Source organism: Carassius gibelio, chromosome A16, assembly GCF_023724105.1.
Source record: "Carassius gibelio isolate Cgi1373 ecotype wild population from Czech Republic chromosome A16, carGib1.2-hapl.c, whole genome shotgun sequence".
Taxonomy (NCBI): domain Eukaryota; kingdom Metazoa; phylum Chordata; class Actinopteri; order Cypriniformes; family Cyprinidae; genus Carassius; species Carassius gibelio.
The window spans coordinates 20,541,033-20,562,572 of NC_068386.1; the positions used below are offsets into that span (position 1 = coordinate 20,541,033).

At 37.5% G+C, this 21,540-nt stretch overlaps 2 protein-coding genes across 6 annotated transcripts; one reads left to right on the forward strand and one right to left on the reverse strand.

Annotated features, from left to right (window-relative positions):
* Nucleotides 1–695: 695 nt before the first annotated feature.
* On the reverse strand, nt 696–12,934 carry LOC128030869 (crk-like protein). The gene is made up of 3 exons (XM_052618935.1): nt 11,813–12,934; nt 4,333–4,795; nt 696–2,435 (listed from the first exon to the last, which is right to left on the reverse strand). Exons 1-3 carry the CDS (start codon nt 12,121–12,123, stop codon nt 2,301–2,303), a joined length of 909 nt encoding a protein of 302 aa, XP_052474895.1. The 5' UTR covers nt 12,124–12,934; the 3' UTR covers nt 696–2,300.
* A 2,636-nt stretch (nt 12,935–15,570) lies between these two features.
* On the forward strand, nt 15,571–21,502 carry LOC128030012 (mediator of RNA polymerase II transcription subunit 15-like). 5 transcript variants are annotated; one of them, XM_052617469.1, is made up of 8 exons: nt 15,571–15,737; nt 17,546–17,633; nt 17,736–17,787; nt 17,885–17,899; nt 18,006–18,155; nt 18,254–18,462; nt 19,264–19,752; nt 19,925–21,502. In XM_052617469.1, the coding sequence occupies exons 1-8, from the start codon at nt 15,670–15,672 to the stop codon at nt 20,135–20,137; spliced, it is 1,284 nt and encodes a 427-aa protein (XP_052473429.1). In that variant the 5' UTR covers nt 15,571–15,669; the 3' UTR covers nt 20,138–21,502. The 5 variants fall into 5 exon arrangements, with proteins under 5 accessions (XP_052473429.1, XP_052473430.1, XP_052473427.1 ...); XM_052617470.1 differs by having other exon boundaries at nt 15,572–15,737; nt 18,251–18,462; nt 19,264–19,743; nt 19,925–21,499; XM_052617467.1 differs by having other exon boundaries at nt 15,572–15,737; nt 18,251–18,462; nt 19,925–21,498.
* Nucleotides 21,503–21,540: the final 38 nt, after the last annotated feature.

The window sequence follows — 21,540 nt, forward strand, 5'->3', positions numbered from 1 at the left end:
CAATCACAACTGGTGCTAATAAAAAATTCAAGTGAGAACCAACCTCTTGTTCCAGATACTGAACACTGTCTCTAAACAGGCTGTTACGTCACCGTTTGGTTGAACAAAAGCTTTGACATGACCCACTTTAGGACTCAGAAGTCTCCAGAATGACACCTGTAATTCTGTTTACAGGGATCCCATTCTATTTAAAGAGATCATTCACCCAAGAATGCAAATCCTGTCATCATTTACCCACCCTCAAAAATATTTTCAAATATGTTGGCAAAATAGGTGACGGAACCCATTGATTTCCATCGCATTTTTTCTCCCTGCTATAAAGTCAATGGCTACCATCAACTGGTTACCAACATTTATTAATTTATTAATCAGTTTCAACATCTGAAAGAAATTCATAGATTTGAAACAACTTGAGGATGAGTTAATGATGACTGACTTGATGAGACGATGAGATTATACCTTTAATTCAAGACGATTTTTTTATATAAGCATCCATTTGTGATTACAAGTTTTATTTTTAGGATTCCATGTAGCAGAGACTGCTGGGATGGATTTTCATTTGCATTAGCATGTAAATAACACAATGTCCACAGCATTTTAGAATTATATTAAATTCTATGGTATTTCCTAATATTTTCAGGTTATTCATAACCATGGCAACTCCATATTCACAGAAAGTTGGTCAAACACTCACAGAGAAGTAGACATAAAATTTATTTACTCGTTCTGTACATAATGGGTAATACCAGCACGGGTGTTAACCATAGGAAATATTAACATGTAAATGATGTAAGAAAATAAAAGGCACACATTTTAATTTTCAACAAATGATACCACATGGATATTTTGTAATGTGAAACAAACAGTAATACTGTTAAAGCCTTAGGGAAAAAAAACAAAACTTAATGTATATGAAACCTTAAATTATTTGAGCACTTGTGGAAGATACGGGTTGGTCTATTGCTTACTATGAATGTTTAGCCTTAATTGATGCTAGGGATGTAAACCAGACAAAGATTCATTAATTTCAAAAAGGAAAAATGAAGAAAAATCAACAGACAGACACAGAAGACATGACATGAAGCAGCATTTAACCTAAGAGGGAAATCCCTCTAGGCCAGAAGGTCATGCACAGAGGCCACCAGCAGGCTTTTTAAATCCCTTTTAAGAAAACGCCAGTTTATTTCAACACACAGTAACACCTGGCTAATAAAAGAAACCGATTACAGATGGACAAAACCTAAAAGTCATGTTTATGACAGGTTACTGAATCAAAGTTGGGCAGAAATCATCAAAGTTATAGCAGAGACCCTGTGATGTGCAGTAACGGTCATGAAATGGAGCAAGATCCAAACATAACTGCCACCTTCACAGAGTAGGAGAATCAGACACTGAATCCAGTCCTCAAGAGATGAGCTCATGATTGCACAGGTGACATTTCCAGCTTGTCCAATGGAATAGATGAGGTGCATTTTTACTCTGACCAGACCCAATCTCGCATCTAAGGCATCACAATTGGATGCAAAAAGCTCCACAGGCAAGCCCTTCACCATTAAAAAAGAAAAAAGAAAAAAACAGAGTCTAGCCACAACCATCTAGCTACACTACGAATGCAATTTGCAGACAAGTTATTATGGCACAAATAAAAAGGCTACAGTAGACTAGTCCCACATACTAGCTGAGGGGAAAAAATAAAAAGACTTTAACTGGTGAGTCTGTTTCTAAGGTCAATCAGAAGGAGTGATGCAGTTGTTGCTACGCTAAGAACCTGCCACTGTAATACCCTGCCTTTATCTTCAAGTCGTGGCTGTTACCTAAGGTCAGATCAGTATCACTAGAATTGTTTAAATCTAACAAAAGACAAAAAAGAACAAATTTGCGTCAACATTTGGCAATCAAACCAGAGGGTATAAATCATCCTCATTTCCCTTTCTTAACACAACATAGTTTAGCTGGAAAAAGTTAAAGCTGAAGACAGAAAACTGCAGGAGAGTGGCAAGAAGGCTCAGGTCATGTTGGAGGCCTCATTTCACCTTGTCACAGGTACAGATGGGCAATGCGAGGAAACAACTGAATATTAAGGGCAGACAACACAACAAAAAAATACTGATTCACCTGTAACCAAGTGAGGGGGATTAAGAACCGATTGATTTCGGAGCTGTAAACAGTCAGAAGCCACACAAATGGTTTGCTTGAAAAATGCGCCACGGCTGAGCCCCAAGGCAGGCAAGCGTAATACCGGTGGTGACTCGATGGGGCAGCCGGCGAGCTGGCGGGGTGCTGACAGTGCATGGCCCAGATCATTCGCACTCATCTGGATTTTGGGGGTCCAATATTTTCACATGGGTGAAAGGGAATAAACCTCTCCGGCCATTTACCTCCCCTTCCCACTGACCGCTGATGTTCATTCTAGTCACTTTCACAATGTCGCCCACCTATAAGAAAAAACAACAACAAGATGAACGGAAAAAATATATAACGTACAGGTCTTTTAAAGCATTTAGAAGAAAAATATTACTAGCTTTTTATACTGCGCTGTGAAAGCTCTGACGTTAGCAAACCCTAATATACAAAACAAAGGAAAAGCCTGTGGAAAAGATTATGTCCTGCCCAACAGAAGGAACAACATTTTTCAAAGATATGGAAGTCATAAAGCAGTACAGTTACTGGTCTACATCCATTAAAACACTGATGAAAATACCACTCCTATCTAAAATCACTATTGAAGCATGTTAAGCATTATAAAATGATAATTTATTTTGGACTCTGCATAATAACCACATGCTTCATTTTCCCAAATTGCTTGAAATAACTGTTCAAAATCAGACCATTTTGCTTAAGGCCATAACAAATGGTCAAAATCTTTACTTCCATATATAAGCTGCACTCACATGTAAAAATACAGCAGACAGATAAATTATTTTTAAAAAGACATTCTTCCCCATAGGGCTGCACAATGTGTCGTTTAAGCATCGATATCGCGATGTCCGAATCCACGATAGTAACATTGCAGAATGTGCGATGTAGGCTGTCGTAATTGATCCGTTATTCATTAACTGTACGGGCCGGCTGCTCCCCGTCCCTTGACGAATGTGATTCGCAGATTAATTGCACAGCTTAACCATCATAGAGTGAAAGTTTAGTGTTTTTAAGTCCCGTCAGTTTAACAGGGCAGAGAGAGAGAGTGCCAGAGAGAGAGAGAGAGAGAGAGAGAGAGAGAGAAACAGAGAGAGAGAAAGAGAGAAGAGAGCGAGCCCCGGCCGCACACTCACCGTCTTCAAAAAACACGAGCGCTGTCTTGCTCTCTCTCCCTCGGACATATATTTATCAATTGACATGATTGTGTCGATGTTTAAATCATTTAAAATGAGAATGTAAGTGTGCTCACCCCATTTGTGTATGAAAAAAATAGATTTCATATCGCAATATATATCATATATAATTCATATCGCAGGAAAATTAAATGTCGCAATGTAATTTTTTCCCAATATCGTGCAGCCCTACTTCCCCACCTTTTCCCTGCACCTGCCAGAATCAACTGACACATTCTCAGGCTGACTAAGACATAGCTTATGTAATACTTCCTACAAATGGACAAGGCCTTGCATGTAGAAACGGACTGAGGAGTACTGGAACTTGCTAGGTGCAATGACAATAAATGATACTGAATTAAACAGAAAATAGAGCCTCCCCACTCAAAAATGATCAGTAACTGGAGTCTTTGTGCAACAGTTCTTAGACACGTGTGGTTCGTGCAAATGGCAAACTATGGAAAGTAGAAGTAAACGAAAATAGTCTAACATGCTAAACATCTATTGTAAGTCAGTGAGCACAGGAACAAACACCTACAAACACAAGCTTTATTTTCTCCTAAAGCATTTTTCACAAGTTTATAGGTCTGTCTTAAGGAAAGTCCCTCAAAAACAGAGCTGAGCTGTCAAGTGTCATCTAAAGAAAATGTTGGTCATTTCACATTTCCATGCTATCAGCACCCTCTGACCTAAAGTAATGAAGGGTAAATAGTCCCTTCAAATGTGTGATCACTGCACCAGTTAAATCTTATGAATGATAGAGAAATAGCTTCATTAGGTGTCTATGGCAGCCAGTACTGCATCTTGTATTACTATAAATCAACCAATAGATTAGCCAGCAAAAATATATGCTTACTGAATAACATTTGTTAATTAGTAAACTGAAAGAAATAAATGTATTGGTTTTGGTGGCTGCTCGTTATTATCCCTCATCAATAAAACAATGGAAACTTGCAGATTCACCTCAGCTGGTGCCAAACGCAAATTTTGGTTAACAGAAACCCATAATTTAGCTACCTACCTCCAGTGCTAGGGCAGTTTTGTCATATGCACATGGCACTCGTTTCTGGATTGCCTTCGCTATTACTGGCCCGTTCTGCATGGAAGGCAGTGGGTTGATGACAGCGCCGGGTGTGATGGGAGGAATGGGCGATGGAGTCTGAGGCTGAGCATAGGCGTGTGCTGGCTCAGGGATGCCATAGCTATTGGAATTACGGGAACCATGGCCGGGCTGAGGCGAAGGCTTCACCAACTTTTCTACATAGGGAACAGGAATCATGCCTACTCGGCCTTCTTTGTTCTTGGCACTCCACCACTGCTCCTCAGGCTTTTCTAGAATAATTAGGATTTCACCCTTCTTGAAAGGAAGGTCTTCAGCATCGCTACCAGTGAAGTCATAAAGAGTCCGCACATACTCCTGGTTATCATCTCCAAGTCCCCCGGATGGCTGAATAGGACCACTGGGCAGAGAGGTACTGGGGTACCTGTATTACAATGATGAAATATTTTTTAGGATTGAATAATCAACAAGAAAAGGGGGATTTTAAACAGAACATCAAAGGGGAAATGCTTAAATCTACTTCTTGCCAAGTGGTTCGTCTTTTGTAATATCCAGTCCACTACTGAATGTGCACTTTCACATGTAGTTAACTTCCTGGTATCTTAATCAGGAATGAGTGAATTTATTTTTATTGCATAGCTCAATGAGACCATTTTAAAACATACAGGAAGGAAATTCAGGGGAATTACAGATATGTTCAATTGATCATCTTGACAATAATAATCTGAGGATAAGAATAATTGTGAAGAAAAACCAGCAAAGATATGGCAAGCCGTCTGAACAGTTATTCATTAAAACCAGTAACACCTATTTTATTGAACTAATATTTTATAATCACTCATATGCAAGCCAATAGTGATCAGTCCTTTTCTCAATTTACTATCAGCATATCAGATGGCCAAGATTTCTGATGATACCAATTTTGGACGGTAATGCAAAACTGTCAAATATTATCCTCATACTTTAATCAATAAAATCGATTTTGTTTAACCAAATGCATGACTTTAACCAACCATGTGACTTGTATCAACATAAATATATATTATTGCCACTATGGACATTTTCTTAATTTAGGGTGGCCAAATGGGGGCCATATATATGGGACACGTCCTGTAGCGGCTGAAGTAAGGATAACATAAAAAAATAAATTAAGTCTGTGTTGGTGCGGGTTTCAAACACGTGTTCTGGGCTGTTCATATATCGTGCCTAAAAACGCGTGAAAAACACCAGTCGCGCCGCTTTCTCCTTTCCAAAGCGCTCGGGCAGTTGCGCCCCTGGGATGTCTGCCGTTGCTAAGCAAACATGACATGCTCTCTCCATGAAGACGCAGAAATTTCAGCAAAGGATAAATGGATTTGCAGCACTAAAAATCGCTTGCAGTAGCTCTGCTACTAAATTTATTTAAAAATGACAATCCATATACAGCTATGATCAGCAGTTCCTTCATCTTAGCTGAGCTTTCAACGTTGTTATGGGAAAGGATGAAACTGATTGGTTAGTTCTAGGGCTGGGACAACGCGTCGAGTTAATCGATGACGTCGACGCAAAAAATACGGAGACGCAAAATATGCACATCGATTCGTCGACCTGTTTTTATTTCTCTAAAAAACGTTTGCAAAATGTTTACCTTATGTGCGGTGAATATACGCAATGGCCGGATCAACATTCTGTCCAACGTTATATAACCAATCCAGGAGTTTTTCTGCATTGATCTTTTTTTTTGGCGCCTGTTCAAAGCCTTATCTGATCGGTGAGTGACGCCTGAGTGGGCGTGTATGAGGTGGAGAGCCCCGGCTGCGCGCGCACTCACAGTCTTCAAACAACACGAGCGCTTCTTGCTCTCTCTCTCCCTTGTGCATATTACTTGAAATCATTAAACACGATAGAAAAAGGGCGAAACACCAAAGTTTCATGCGCGCTCGCGCACTCACAGTCTTCAAACTACACGGGCGCTGTCTTGCTCTCTCTCTCTCCCTCGTGCATAATATTAACCAAAATCATTAGACACGATAGAAAAAGGGCGGAACACGAAAGTTTCACGTGGAGCATTCTGAGATTTTTTTTTCTCCACGACAGGCTGCTGGCTCCCACTGTTAATTATTTTTTTCTTTTTTTGGAAAAGCATAAAGCTTAAAGCCTTCAAGTTTACATTGGTTACTGTATTCTTTCAATTGCTCTAAACAAGTATTTTGGGTGACCTTTTTTATTGCTAGACATCAAGTTTTTAGTTTCATCTGAAATAACTTTTTTCAGTAAGCTAGGCCCTATGTGTTCAGTAAGCTTGTTTCAGTAAGCTATGTGTTTAAGGCTTCAAGGTTTTATTGAATGCTATCTCTATACAAGTGCAAAGTAATGCATTCTTAGTCTTTTATTTTGTAATTTTAAGAGCAATAAACATATATTGTAATGTTAAGGAATTCATGTTTTTTTTTCATTCAGATATGTAAATCAACATGTATAAATTGTTAGTAGTCAATTAATGGGGAGATAATCAAAATCGAATCGGTCTGGAAAAAGTAATCGTTAGATTAATCGATGCATCGAAAAAATAATCGCTAGATTAATCGTTTAAAAAATAATCGTTTATCCCAGCCCTAGTTAGTTCTTGTCACATGACCCACGGTGCACTTGCAGCATTCTGAAAAGTTTAGATGTTTTTAACTCGATGCGGTGCGGACGCGCCTGTTTTGAACGCGTATACCGTGCGCCTACATTGGAAAAAACGAACTAGAGCACGCAAAAGACACGATATGTGAACGGCCCCTTAAAAGACAACAGTCACAGGCCACCGAGCTACCAAAAATCAGCTCCAGGGCCCGTATTCATAAAGATTCTAAGAATCCTCTCAGAAAACTCTTAATTTAGCTTAAAAAAACTTTTACGTAGGAGTCTTAGCTTAAGAGCGATTCGGGACCGATCTGAGAGCAACTCTGAGTAAGGGAAAGACAAAAACTTTCATCTTAGATCTTAATGAGGAGGTGGGGTTGACCCCGTTGCTATGTATGACACAATCTTTTGAAGACTGTGATTGGTTGGTTGTCCAAGAAGAAAAAAAAAAGTGTGATTTTAAGTATAGGGTCTATTCTAATTCTCACTTTGAATTTACATGTGTAATTTTTCCTATTTGACCGTTCTCTCTCTGTCTCTCTCTCTCTCTCACACACACACATATGTCCTTTTTTTATTTACCATGCTTTTAATTTCCTATAAGGTATTTGACTGGCTTAGAATGATAAAAATTGTTCCACTCTTTCCAATTACAGTGATAGCTGTCCTATTTAAGTGGCGGTCATCACTATTGCATTGTTGCATTTTCCCAGTTGCCAAATATCGTAATGTAGTGATTACTTTAATTTCTGGTGCTATGGCATTTCTGCGCTGTGTCGGAGATGTTAGCACGTCTCTAATAAGATCATTCAAAAATATGATCCTTGCATGATCTAATCTATAGAGTCTTATTAACTCACTGTCATCCATTGTCTGCAACACATTTCTTCTGCCTCTTCGTCTTTCTGCCATTTTCTCCTCTGCTAAAGAAACTCTTAAGTCTCTTAAAAGTCCTCGTCTGTGCTCCTAACAAGTTTGACCTTAAGACCTCTTTTAAGGGTTAAGATACTTTCTGAATTACTTTTTTCTTTACTAGGATTTTTTCTTTAATTTTAAGAGTAAACGCCCACATTTCTAAGAATTTTGTCACTAGGAGCTACTTTTTGCATTAAGATTCTTCATGAATACGGTCCCAGATCTCTGGAAACCATGCTAAACCATAGCAGAACCCTGACTACATTTTATGGTTTGTGATGCTAAAGAACATTTCATGACGTCTCAGACAACTGTAAATTTGTGGCTACTGTGGTTTAAATCGCTATCATGAACTCATATTTACCATAGTAAAATAATTTTATTTGCCTCTTTATTTTTGTATACTGTAAAAAATTCAACCACATTGGTTGAAAATGAATAAAGGTTGAAATATTATAAGTTGTACTTTTTTTGTAAAGTTATCCGAAGGATTCATTAGCTAATTAAAAAAAAGAACATTAGATTTATTGTAATAAAAATAATCGTTAGAGTAGTCGACTGATTGAAAAAATAATCGTTAGATTAGTCAACAAAAAAAATAATCGTTAGTTTCAGCTCTAATCCTTGGTTTGTTTTATAGTTTTTATTAGTAGGAATCGTATTATTATTATTATTATTATTATTATTATTATTATTATTATTATCTTATTAGTTTTTTTCTTTCTTTTTTTTTACAGAAACACTGAATGACCAAAAAAGCACCACCACCAGTCCAGTTAAAATGTTTAGTTAAAATGACTAATAGTCATTCAAACATGGTTATCAAGGTATACTTCTAATTACTCAAATAAATAGTATGATCTTATTATAAAGCTTGACTGACTCGCGAGTAAACTAAAATAAAATTAAGTGTCAAAATTTGCTCGTTAACGAAGGCGATAATTTTTTTTCTGTTTATTCAACGTATTCAAAATATTTAACGTAGGGGTTAGGATGGCCACCCACTCACAACTACTGCTTCTGTCACTTTTTCTCATGACAAGAAGTGAATTTCAAGAAAGCAGTGTCGTGGTGAGTTAATTCATGGAATTACCAAAAAGGTGATTAAAGCTGACTTAAACTGCCCATGCATTTATATGTACGCGCATGTGTATATGTAATCAGCCCAGCACTGTCTCACTCATTTAACACATCCTATTTAACTCGTCAGTTCGTGTTTATTTGAACACTTCTGTCAGTGAACGCCACCTGCAAACCACTAAAATAAATATCAAAGAAATAATGCAGTTGAACAAGAAAATAGCCTAAATAAGAAAGTTAAATACACCCTGTCTCATGGACTAAATACTCATGATAATCAGAGATGCTACACTGGATGCAGCACAACACGACCCGGTCTGTGAGGTACTGACACAGAGTTCAAATGTCCTGTATAGACACTAGTTCAAATGTCCTGTATAGACACAGACTAAACCTGTCGCAACACGGTTGTGTTGCGTCCGGTTTACTTTTCCGTCAAGCTCAGTAACTCCTCATCTGCACGCGCTCTCTTTGAAATAGGAATCGTTGCCATATTTCTTGTTCCCATCTTTTATTTATCGCTGTCTCATTTGTATTTGGCCAGTTTGGAGAAACTGCCAATTAAGCATTAGGACTACATTTATGTGAAAATTAATGGCAGGTAATATGCAGCTTTTTGTGTGTCTGAAACCAGCAAAAATGTCAGGATCATGTAGAACACGGATTCACACAAGTTATATATTTCACTTAAATCATTAATAGAGTAACAAAACATAACAAAAAAAGTGTGATGCGTGTTTGGATCATTGTAACGGGCTCTGAAATTCATTGAAAAGAAAGCAGTTTTCTTTATTTCGCAAAAGCTTTACAGTTTTGACTCACACGCACATAAGATTTTTGCTAACTTGACATCGCACCTGTTCATTATCAAAATAAAATACAGTTAAAGATGCTTAAACAATTACACCGCTCAATTTAAATAGTCCGTAGTACAGTCTGTGCCATTCAGCATAACCACAGCCTCACTGTGATGTTATAGCCTAAGGATGTTTTATGTCGAAAAAGCGAGTGAACAAAGCCTCTAGTTTACATAATAAATATTTCAGATACATTGTGAATATGGAAACATTTGGATTTGTACAGAATGAGAGAGGTAGTAGGCTTTCGCTAAAATAGCCTAATTGCGTTTGCTACGCAATATCACACTGATAAATCTCAGACGAATCACATTCTATTATGAGCTTGATACTGCATAGCTTGTTGGCGAACTATGGCTCTGCGAATTAGATGCAGCTTTGTCTGAATGAATGTGATGGAGATTTACTACTAATCAAAGAATGGGCTTATCTGAATACACTGCTCTCTCTGGCACTTTTACACTGCATGGTACGGCTCACTTATATGGTATTTTTTTTTGTACCACCACGGTTGAGGTTCTAAGTGACCCATACCAAAACGTGTAATATAAACTCTGCCAGAGAAAATCGTCACTACCTGCGTCATTGAACTTGCGACACATACACAACAGAAATGCTAGATTTAAATCAGCACAAGGATCGAACGCAACTGTTTTGAGTGATCACACCATTTTTTTTTTACAACCAAAAAGTTGTGTTTTTTAGTCTGAGGAAGTACAGATGTTCCTCTCATTTTGGCACTTTTCCACTGTGTGCTACAACTCGGCTCAGTACGGTACGACTCAACTCAGTTTGTTTCCACTGCAGTTTAATACCGCTTTAGAGTGGGCTGGATGGTTCACATGTCGTTATTGTTGCGCGGCCTCTACTGCTGGGACTCATGAAAAACTTTTCATTCCACGTCGCCCATCAAGCTTTCGCTGGATTCACTCCTCTGCAATCAGTGAGAGGAAAATCTGAACTTTCTCAACAGACAATAAAACAGCCATTTTTGGTTTGTTAAAAAAGGTGCGCTCGCTCAAAACAGTTTAAATCTATCTGTGTTTGTGTCACTAGTTCAATGACGCAGGTAGAGTGAAGATTCTCTCCGGCCAATCAGTAATCAGTAGAGTTTACATGTCATGTTTTGGTAATGGTACGGTTCACTTGGAACTTTAAAAAAAAAAAAAAAAAAAGTACCAGGCATCAGGTACTGTACCCAGTGGAAAACCCCCCAAAAGTTAACCGTACCATTCAGTGGAAAATGGTGCAACTATAACATGTGAATAATCCTGCCCACTCTAAAGCGATATTAAACTGCAGTGAGCCCCTTTTCACACTGCACGTTGGACCTGGAAAATTGCCAGAACCATGCCGGGTCACCTTCTGTGTGAACGTAAACAAGTCTCAGAATTGATTCCGGAATTGATCCTGGGTCAGGGACCTAGTAACATTGACAGGTTCATTGCCTAGCATTTTCGACTCGTACATGTGTCTTTAATGTCACGTGACCCAGGAACAATTGCCGGTAGGGATGCACCGGTTGACCAGCCATAAATAAATTTTTTTTTTGCTTTAAATACGCAACCTGTATCGGAATCAGCCATGAATTATCAAGATCTGTGCATCACTAATTGCCGGGACACATTATCCGTGTATTTTCCGGAATTGCAGTGTAAAAGGGGCTGTGGGGAAACACAAACCGAGCCGTCCCCAGTAGTACCACGCAGTGGAAAAGCACTAAAAGATGACTTGTCACTACTGCTGTCTTTGTAACTAGTTGCAAATATTATACATCTGTACAAATATATATTTTTTATTATTATTATTCGGCACTGGAAAAAATTTACAAGAAATAAAAACAACAGAACTGGCAGCATAAAACAGATCCTAGTTAGTTTCGATGAATTAATGTTTATACGGCTTGCCATAATAAGGGGAGGGAAATGAGTGAGAAGAGGGGTGTATGATGTGACGATGTCAAAACGAAATTAAGCTCTTACCTTGGCGCTGGCTCTATCAGGGTGGTCGTATCCAGATAATGTATTTTATAGAACTCCAAAAGTCCATGTAGATTATCAAACTCTTGATCGCCTATCTTGAATCTCTTGTTTGGCAAAGAGTTGATGATATAGTGAGAAACTTTGGAGTTTTCGGACACTGACAGTACATAATCACCAGGACAGGTGGAGGAATCTCGCACCAAAAACATCCCGTGTCTCTGTCCCTGTAGCCTATTTTGCGCCTCCTGTCTCGAAACCGCCCCGAAATACCAGCTGGCTCGGTCCGAGGAGTCGAACCGTGCAGACGACATGTTTGCTCAAAATACAACTGTGGCCAATGAATTAAAAGAAAACAGTAAAAAAGCTATTAATTAAAACAACAAACGCTTATTCTTACAAGAGACCGAACACTTTTTGATTTGACAGTCTTACTGAACCGCAACCTGACGTTTGACCAGACAGGCTGCGACTGGCGTCAACCAACTTTGATGCATCGCTAAATTTCCACCAACACAAGAATCACGACGGGCATAAAACAGGTTTAAACAATGCCAAAAGTTCGCAACGAACCCAAAAACGCGTGTTTAGAATTAAAGTTCCCCTTTCCGCTCTCTCTTCCGTGAAAGTAGCTGCAGCTTATGAGACAATATAAAGCGTTAGCCAGCTAACGTTAGCGGTCCTCAATTATCGTCCGCTCAAGATGAGACAAACAACGCCATAATATGTTAATAAATCGCTCTGCATGACGATACACGGCGACGTTTGTCGGTCGCGTCCAAAAACTAATCCTTCTTCGTGTATTAACAGAAATTACGGAAGAGTTCTGTCTCTTATTTAGACTCCCAACAGACTTCGAAGGCTGTAACAAAAATGGCGGCCCGCAACACGTCTTCACACACAACTGAATATTCTCGCAACAGAAAGTTTCCCTCCTTGCGCGGCGCTCCCCTATATGAGGCACGACGCTGCCACGACACTAGACGACCTAGAGGACTTTTTATAGTGTCTGTTTGTTGCGTTTTCTGTTCCTTCCCTGGATTGGTGTAAAAGCTGCTTCAGCTCCCCACACCGTCCGAGAAATGGCGTCTGGAGGGCGGATCTGCGCGCGCTCCCGTTCTGTCTGATCACCCGTCACGAACGCCTGGGGCGGCTTTTAAAAAGGAAGAATAAAATGCGTGGCGTGCAGAGGCGCTACATTTCAATTGCTCTGGACCGCAGATAATAAGGCACATAAGTCATTGACTAGGAGATTGTATAGCCCTAGTGTGAATAATAATAATGGAAAATTTGTGCTATAGTTGTGGTCAAATTTAGGATGGCCCACATCTCATGTGGAGACCTGTTGTTGACATGGCAGTTGGGTTGTAAAAATATATTTTCCCATCACTCAAAAAAATAAAGGTTCTTTATTGTAATCAGTGGTTTTATGAAGAACCTTTCAAATGAAGAAAATGTTATTTAGTTTGGTGTCCAAGTATGGGACACATGTCAAGTCCTTTCCTTTCTAGCCTACTTTACATACGAAAAAAAATATTATGTTGTATTTCCTACATTTTTTATCCCAGTGAGCATGAGTAGGTAGAACATCAAAGTCAGCATAAATGAGGAATTCAGACACTTTTTAATCCAGAACTTAAATACAAAAAAGAAACAGCAATTATTCAGAATATTTTTGCAAGATTGCCAAATTCAAGGATTATTTCCTTTTCTTCCTTTAATAAAGAAGAGCTCTTTTAGTTGCAGTGCCGGATGAAACTCCAATTTGCGCAATGCCTGCCACCAATGTCATCTCAAGTCTCGAATGTAAATAGATTCAGATCTATTTCATAATGTCTTGCATTTCCAGGTCTCAAAATATTTCCTTGGATCAGTGGTGCAACAAATTGGTTTGACATTATCAAAAGAGAAAACCTCTAACACTTCTGCAAGGTGGAAATTAATCTGTGGACACAGTATTTTGTTCAAGCACACACACACACACCAAGTGCACAAAAAGTAGGTCAGAAGGCACAAAGCTTTCATGAACTGTTTCTTGCCAGAAGTGTCTATGATAAACAAACTCAAAATGTCTTAAAACAAGTGAACTATAATTAGATTTTTTTTTTAGAAAAAACATAGACTAGCTTTTGCATGAATTAATAAACAAATTTCTGAATATTGCACACACACACTGAATCTTAGTGTATCTAAATTCCTTTCAAAACCAGAGGATACTGAATCATCAGTAGTCACACTCTGACACTATTATACTGTTTTATTACATCACATCCTTTACAAAGATTGTGCTCATTGAACAACGCAAAAACAATGTCAATATTGGCCAAAATGTAGTGTCACACAACTTGTTTTTGTGTCTTAAGTAAACATGGTCAACAAATGTAACAGGGCCCCAATGCAATAAGGGGTAGACAACTGACATGCTACTCAAATTTTGTCATCAAGGTTTTGAATGGGCAATTGCCTGCTATTAACTTTCAGTATTACTGATCATGGCCACCATTTGACAAAAGAATAATACAACAGTAAGTAAAAATACAATAGCTTTGGGCAAGAAGCCAACTTTCAACCAATGTGTGAAAAATGCGGAAGGAAGTTGTTTTTTTCATTTGACATGTCACCCATGGCTTGTCAGCCTAATAACCACACCCCAGTGCTGATCTTATCTGAAAACAAAAATAAAAGTCAGTAATTCAGTGATGAACTATTTTGTAACCAAATATTTCCAAACTGTGCAATTGTACCAAATATTTGTTACTTGAATATAAAATATAATGAAAAATAATAAAAACTACATAAAAAAAATATATAATTTTTTTTCTTGTCAAATTGTTACTAAAATTAAAATGAAAACAGAATATACAAAGAAGAAAACTAAATCAAAATACTAATAAAACTATAATCTCAGTGATACTAAATCAACACAGATTCATTAATGAAGAAATCAAAATAATCTTCAACCATGACTTAAAATAGGGATATATAATCTGACACATGCCACTGGTTATGGTTAGAACAAGTTACAATTACAAATACATTACAAATAATGTAATATAAATCATCTATGTAAAGTTTTATTAGTCACAACTGTGCCGTAAAGGGAATCTAATTATTGTCATCAAAAGACTTTACTTTGCACCAATACAAACATTACCTTAAAAAATGTTTGTGTGTGTGTGTGTGTGTGTACTTGTTTTTCTATTCTGTTGGGGATTTAAACCTGAATAGACTCATGGGGACTCGTGTCACGGTGGGGACCTAAATGGAGGTCCCCACGGGTAAACAAGCTAATAAATTACACAGAATGAAGTTTCCTGAAAATCTAAAAATGCAGAAAGTTTCCAGTGAGGGGTAGGTTTAGATGTAGGGTTGGTGTAGATCGATAGAAAATATGGTCTCCGTATAAAAACCATTACGCAAATATTGCTGTTTAAAGAATGTTTATTGACATTTATTGTGTAGGCTACTAGTTCACATTGTTGCAGCCAGCTCAGATCAATATTTACCCACAGAATTTGCATTTACATAACAAAAACTAAGGTTAAATAATTTGTAGCCTATCGCTATCGCTAAGTATAGCGTTTAATAAAATACAGTTTTTACAGCGGGCTCTGCTGTGTGTTTAATAAAACTGATCAACAATTAATTAATTATATTTTTAATATTTCTCCGAATTAACTCGAGAAACGATCGTCCAGTTAAAGTGCGATTCTCGAGCGAATCGTTCAGATGAGTCGTTTTGTGAGCGGCATCAATTGATTCATTGAAAAGATTCGACTCAGTAAAGTGATACACGATTCGGACATCGCTAGACGCTAATCTGGAAACAGCTTGTTCAACGTTATTCAGCGTTATTAGTTATGGATGTGACGGGTTCTGATAGTGATTGGAGGAGTACAGCCTTTCGACAAAAAGTAGTGGCCCAAATGTGAGTATACAGTTTTTTTAAAATATGTTTTATATTAGAGCATTTTGCAAAAAACAGAGGGCAGCTAACGTTAGCTAGTTAGCTGCTAACTAGCGGATGTTCGGACGCAGACGCGTTATCAACTCATCTGTTAAGCACAAATCTTCAGTGATTGTATGTGTATTTATATATGGTATCAATCTAATCACGGTATTTTGCTCATTCAATTATACATTTTTTGATGTTGTTTTGAGCTAGCTAATACAAAGTTAGCCTCATTAAATATTAGTCCAAATGTGTACAAGCGAAACTGCAGATATAAATACTATTTAACATGTCATGGGCAAAAGAAAACAACCTTTAAGATAATGAATTTGTCTTGTGATTTATTACTTAAGGCTCATACACTCTTCTAACCGTCACTCAAATGCTCCTTTTGTCATTACTTTGAAGAAGAAAAAAATAGCACTTATTTTGGAGTTGTGTTTATTGCAAAGTGCTTGGAATGGCCTTTTCTCATATTTTTTAAAAATAATTTAAGATTGCACCAAAATTGTGTTTTTGGTGACTTTGAAAGCAGAGACTTCTCATATTAAAGGGATAGTTCATGCAAAAATACTAAATACCAAAATTATAAAAAAAAAAAAAAAAAATATATATACACGGTACCAAAAGTTCTGTTTTCATTTACAACCCTCCATCTAATTCAAAGCTGTATGATGTTTCTTTCTTCTGCCAAACACTAAAGAAGATATTTTGAAGAATGTTGGTAGCCGAACAGTTGACGGCGCCATTGACTTCCATAGTATGACATTTATAAAATTCATTTATTTCACACTATGGAAGTCAATGGCTAGTGGCCACTGTTAAATGTTAGTTCACCAACATTCTTCAAAATATCTTCTTTTGTTATCAGCAGCTGAAAGAAATTCATACAGGTTTACAACAACATGAGGTAGGGCTGCACAATTAATTGAATTTCTAATCGCGATTACAATAATGGATGCCACAATTATGTAATCGCTCAAAGTGGCAATTAATTGTTCAAAGTCCACTTAATGTTATTTTTGAGTGATTAATATGTGTTTTTTTTTCTTTCTACGTGTTTTCTTAAGTGTTTTTACATTGTTTTAGTTTTAGTATAACGTTATAATACCATTCATAAGAAACCAATCCGATGTATAGTTCACATTTGAGGCTTAATACTATAGAAAAGCACTGAAGGTTTTTCATTTAGAGTGTTTTCAGCTTGTCTATTTTCATATAAAAATATGGCATGCAGTTGCATCAAACAATGGTATAAACATCATTCAATGTAAATTGTGATAATCGTAATTAATAACCGCAATTACAATTTTAAGGGAATAATCATCAATTATGATTTTTGTCATAACTGTGCAGCTCTAACCTGAGGGTAAGTAAATGATGACAGATTTTTCATTTTTGGCCGAGCTATAGGCTACCTATAAGGTTATATTTATTTTCTGCAACAATTTACATTCATTAAAACAACAAAATATATATATTTGAATAATTTGAATAACGTCAAAGCTTGAAATATACTATTATGTGGAGTAATGCTTCTATGATAACAATACACTTAATTTCAGAAATTCATGTATTGAAATCGCTCTTAGAATATTTAATCTTTTTTAATTGGTACATTTTACTGTTGCAGTAAATGCATAAAAAAAACAGCTCTTCTATTAGTGCTCATGTTCTTGATATTTCTTAAATGATGGATAGTCAGTTAGCAATAGGTAACAGTTCTAGTTTGTCATGCGTCAATTGTGATGAAACATTCAGACTTCTGCTTTATTAAATTGCAGAGAAGAAGCCATGAGAAAAGCAGGAACTGCTCACACAAAGTCCAGCACTGACATGGAGAACCATGTTTTTATCAAGGCAAAGACCAGAGTAAGTATTTCTTTTAAATGTGCATGCTACACTCCAACAGAAAAGATTTGTTAATATGTGATTGTTAAAAGTGCAAAAAGTTGACTATCTTTTTTTCAACAGGAGGAGTATTTGTCTTTAGTTGCAAGACTGATAATTCATTTTAGAGACATTCGTAAGTAGCCAGTATACTATGTTTTCATTGTTAACATTTTTTTTCATAACATTTTTGTATGTGTACTGTGTATTGATCCGTTTGTTTTTCATTGCAGATAAAAAGTCACAAGGTGGGCCTGGTGAATTTAAAGAGCTATTCTAGATCTTCTTATGTACACTATTAAACTGTAAGTGTTAATTTCTGCCAGATTTTAAGGTATTGCTGTTTATTTTTAGATCCTATGAATGCCCTGCAAAGTATACCAGGAGTGGGTGGAGGTGGTCCTGGAGTTATTGGCATTGGACCACGGCCCCCTGGTGTACAAATGGGTGGGATGGGGCAAATTCAAATGGGTCAACATGCCATGCAGGGAGGTCAGCAGGGTGGTAAGTACTATAGCTGTCAGCTGATTAGAGAAACTTTGGTTTAATATCTTATTTTTAATTCCCATACATTGCCTGTGATGCAATATTAATCTTAGCAGGTGCTGCCGGGCAGATGCCGATGATGCAACAGCAGCAGTCTATTCAATTTCAGCAGTTTCAGGCACAGCAACAGGCAGCCATGCAGCCTCAGCAGCCAGCACCTATGCAGCCGAATGCCATGCAGTTCCAACAGATAAGGCAGCAGCAGCAGCAGAATCAACAGCAGCAGCAGCAGCAGGCCCAGAATCAGCAGCAACAACAGAACCAGGTAATGGAGAATGGAAATATTCATGTTTGTTCCACTTCATATAAAGAATATGAAAACTTGTTTTAACGTGGCGTGACGGATCACTGTAACTGCCTCAGTTCACCTGCTTATCCTTTCCTATTTACTACAATTTATGATAGAAAATCAACATAAATAAACCTCAGAAGATGTTGAAAGAAACCGTACAACTTACTGAAATGTCTCATGTAATCACTCAATCCTCGTTTTAACCATAGAAAGATGTAAATGAAACCGCTTATAAGCAATATCACAATGCCCCAAGAAAGCCATTCAGTGTCCATAGACTCGATATAGTCAACTAGAAAAAACTCTAGAGAGGAGCATTTTGCTGAATATATGCACTGTTTTATATGGAATAATGTTAACCACTTTTTAAATGTTTATATTTCAACAACAAACTGCAGTTGAAATAATTTTAACATAAACATGTTGATATATTGCCTTATGTGCAATTTACATGTTTTTGAGTATTGATTTTATCTAAATATAAATAGAGATAAGAATTATGTGCAACAAACTGCCCTATTCTGTAATACAAGATGTTCAGCATATTCCCCATTGATTTTAGATTGTAACCTTTAAAACTAGTAATGTACAAACGGACATGATTCCCTGTATAGTCTAGAATATTAGCAGAGAGATCAGAATCAAATCAAGAGTTTGTGAATTGGAATCTAATAGATTAATATTATCTGTGCCAATACCCCGACCTATATGAGTTCCTTTGGTGATGTTTCATTTCTCATTAAGAATGTATTGTTTTAATGGCTTTGCCTCCAGTTGCACCAAACAAGAATGCAGCAGCAGCAGTTAGCACAAATGCAGCAACTGCAACAGCAGCAGCAGCAGCAGCAACTGCAACATCAGCAGCAACTGCAGCATCAACAGCAACAGCAACTGCAACATCAGCAGCAACAGCAGCAACTGCAACAGCAACAACTGCATCAACAACAGGTTCAAGCTCAAGCTCAGGCCCAAGCTCAGGCTCAGGCTCAAGCCCAGGCCCAAATGCAGCAGCAACAACAGCAGCAGCAGCTTCAAGCTCAGGTCCAGGCTCAGGTCCAAGCCCAGGTCCAGGCTCAGGTCCAAGCTCAGGGTCAAGCCCAGGTGCAGGCTCAAGGAGTTGCAGGTCAGATGCCCTCTCATTCTCAGCAGCAACAAGTCATGGTGCCCCAGTCAATAGCACAAATGGCTCCTGGACAACATCAACCCATCAGCTCACTCAGCCAACAACAGCAGCAACATCTGAAGCTCCATCAGGTAATGCAGGTAAAGCTAAAAAAATGCAAATAATGCAAAATCCATCATAACACACATTACACCTATTATTGACATGTGTCTTGGTTGATGTGATCGTAAATAGTCAGATGAAACGCATATTGCAACTGACAGTTTCAGTGTCTTATAAACCTTCCTGTTTGTGCCTGCGTGTTTATACAAGCAGGCGAGAGTATTGCAGCAGCAGCAGCAGCAGCAACAACAACAACAACAACAACAAAAACAACAACAGCAGCAACAACAACAACAACAACAACTACAGCAGCAGCAACAACAACAGCAGGCTCAGCAGCTCCAGCAAGCCGGCCAGCACTCCACAGTCCCTGGCCAGGTAAGCCCAGTGCAAGCTGTGGTGAGGACTGAGATGAGAGACTAAGCGTGGAATAATTGCATGCTACCAAAATCAACACTTGAATTTCCTTTGAATGTCAAATCTCTATTATTTGCCTGGTGGTGGGCTGTAGTGTACTGCACATATCCTAATAACAACACAAGTATTATACATCGACATTATTTTTGTCAACAGAGGTTCAGTTGTTGGCCACAGAAGTGAGCCGCGTTCAGATGATGATACAACTTTATTGTCAAGCAAGTACTGAAATGTGTCTTGCGTTACAGCAGGTTCACTCACAATCACAAAACTTTGTCACATGGGCAAAACTGGTTCTCTGGTCAGTATACATAAAATATAGGCCAGGCATCAAAACTATACGTTGAACTACACTTTAAATTATTATTTCTTTCTCTGTACATTTGAAAGTCTAGTGTTCAATTGTATTAATTTTTTTTCTGAGCAAAACATTTTCACTACGATGTATATAAGACATTCACTACAATGTAACAATAGTTAATATTCCAAAAAATATTTGGAAAATTAATTTATTTAAGGGTTACTGTGCAGCCCTAAAAAGCTAATGAATTGTAATTTTAAATCTTTACCAAATTTTTGCCACTACCCTTCAAACCACTAGGTTTAACCTTAGGTTTTTTTTTATCAAGGTTTTATTCATTTGAAATAATAATAAATTAAAAAAATCACAAATCTTACCTTTCGTTGGGGAATAAGAATTTAAAATGGGGGGAAATATCATTGTGACATAAATGTTTTTCTGTAATATATAATAATAATAAATTTTTGATGTGCGGCAAAAGATAATTGAACTTCACAAATTAGAAAGCGACTTTAAGAAAAGAGCTAGAGCAGTGAAAATTCCAATTTCCACCATCAGGGCAATAATTAAGAATTTCCTAACAACATTAAATGTTGTGAAAATGCCTGGAAGAGGACATTTGTTTCTATATTGTCCTAAAGCATGGTGAGGAGGAAAGTTTAGTGGCCAGTTTTAGATACATGGCATCTTTGATTCTACCTTATACCAAAAGATAAAGTCTAAAATTGACTGACTTAGAAATCTTATAATGGGCCATGTTTGGATGTTCCAACTGGACATTAATCCTAAAACAAACAAAAAAAGGAGTGGGGTTATCTGAAGAGGAGAAGCATCAACATGGAGCTGTGAATCTGAAGGATTTGGAGAGATTCTGGATGAAGGAATTGTCTCTGATCTCTTGTCAGGTGCTCTCTAACCTCATCAGGCATTATAGGATAAAACTCAGACCTGTTGTTATGCCAAATGGAGGTTTAAAAAGATCAGTGAATAAAAAGCATGCAGGCTGATACTGATTCCGATACAATACTGAAATCTCTTTGCTGAAAGCGTAGTTTGTTTTACAGGTAATCTAATTGAATAAATGCCCAAAACTTCTCGCTACAAATGC

Bases quoted from the DNA above. Each gene is read 5' to 3' on its own strand.
- LOC128030869 (XM_052618935.1), bottom strand. From the start codon at position 12,123: ATGTCGTCTGCACGGTTCGACTCCTCGGACCGAGCCAGCTGGTATTTC. The intron at 4,796-11,812 runs GTAAGAGCTTAA...ATTGTAATACAG, and splicing joins CTGATAGAGCCAGCGCCAAG to GTACCCCAGTACCTCTCTGC. The intron at 2,436-4,332 runs GTAGGTAGCTAA...TTTTTCTTATAG, and splicing joins AAACTGCCCTAGCACTGGAG to GTGGGCGACATTGTGAAAGT.
- LOC128030012 (XM_052617467.1), top strand. From the start codon at position 15,670: ATGGATGTGACGGGTTCTGATAGTGATTGGAGGAGTACAGCCTTTCGA. The intron at 17,634-17,735 runs GTAAGTATTTCT...TTTTTTCAACAG, and splicing joins TTATCAAGGCAAAGACCAGA to GAGGAGTATTTGTCTTTAGT. The intron at 18,156-18,250 runs GTAAGTACTATA...TATTAATCTTAG, and splicing joins GCAGGGAGGTCAGCAGGGTG to CAGGTGCTGCCGGGCAGATG.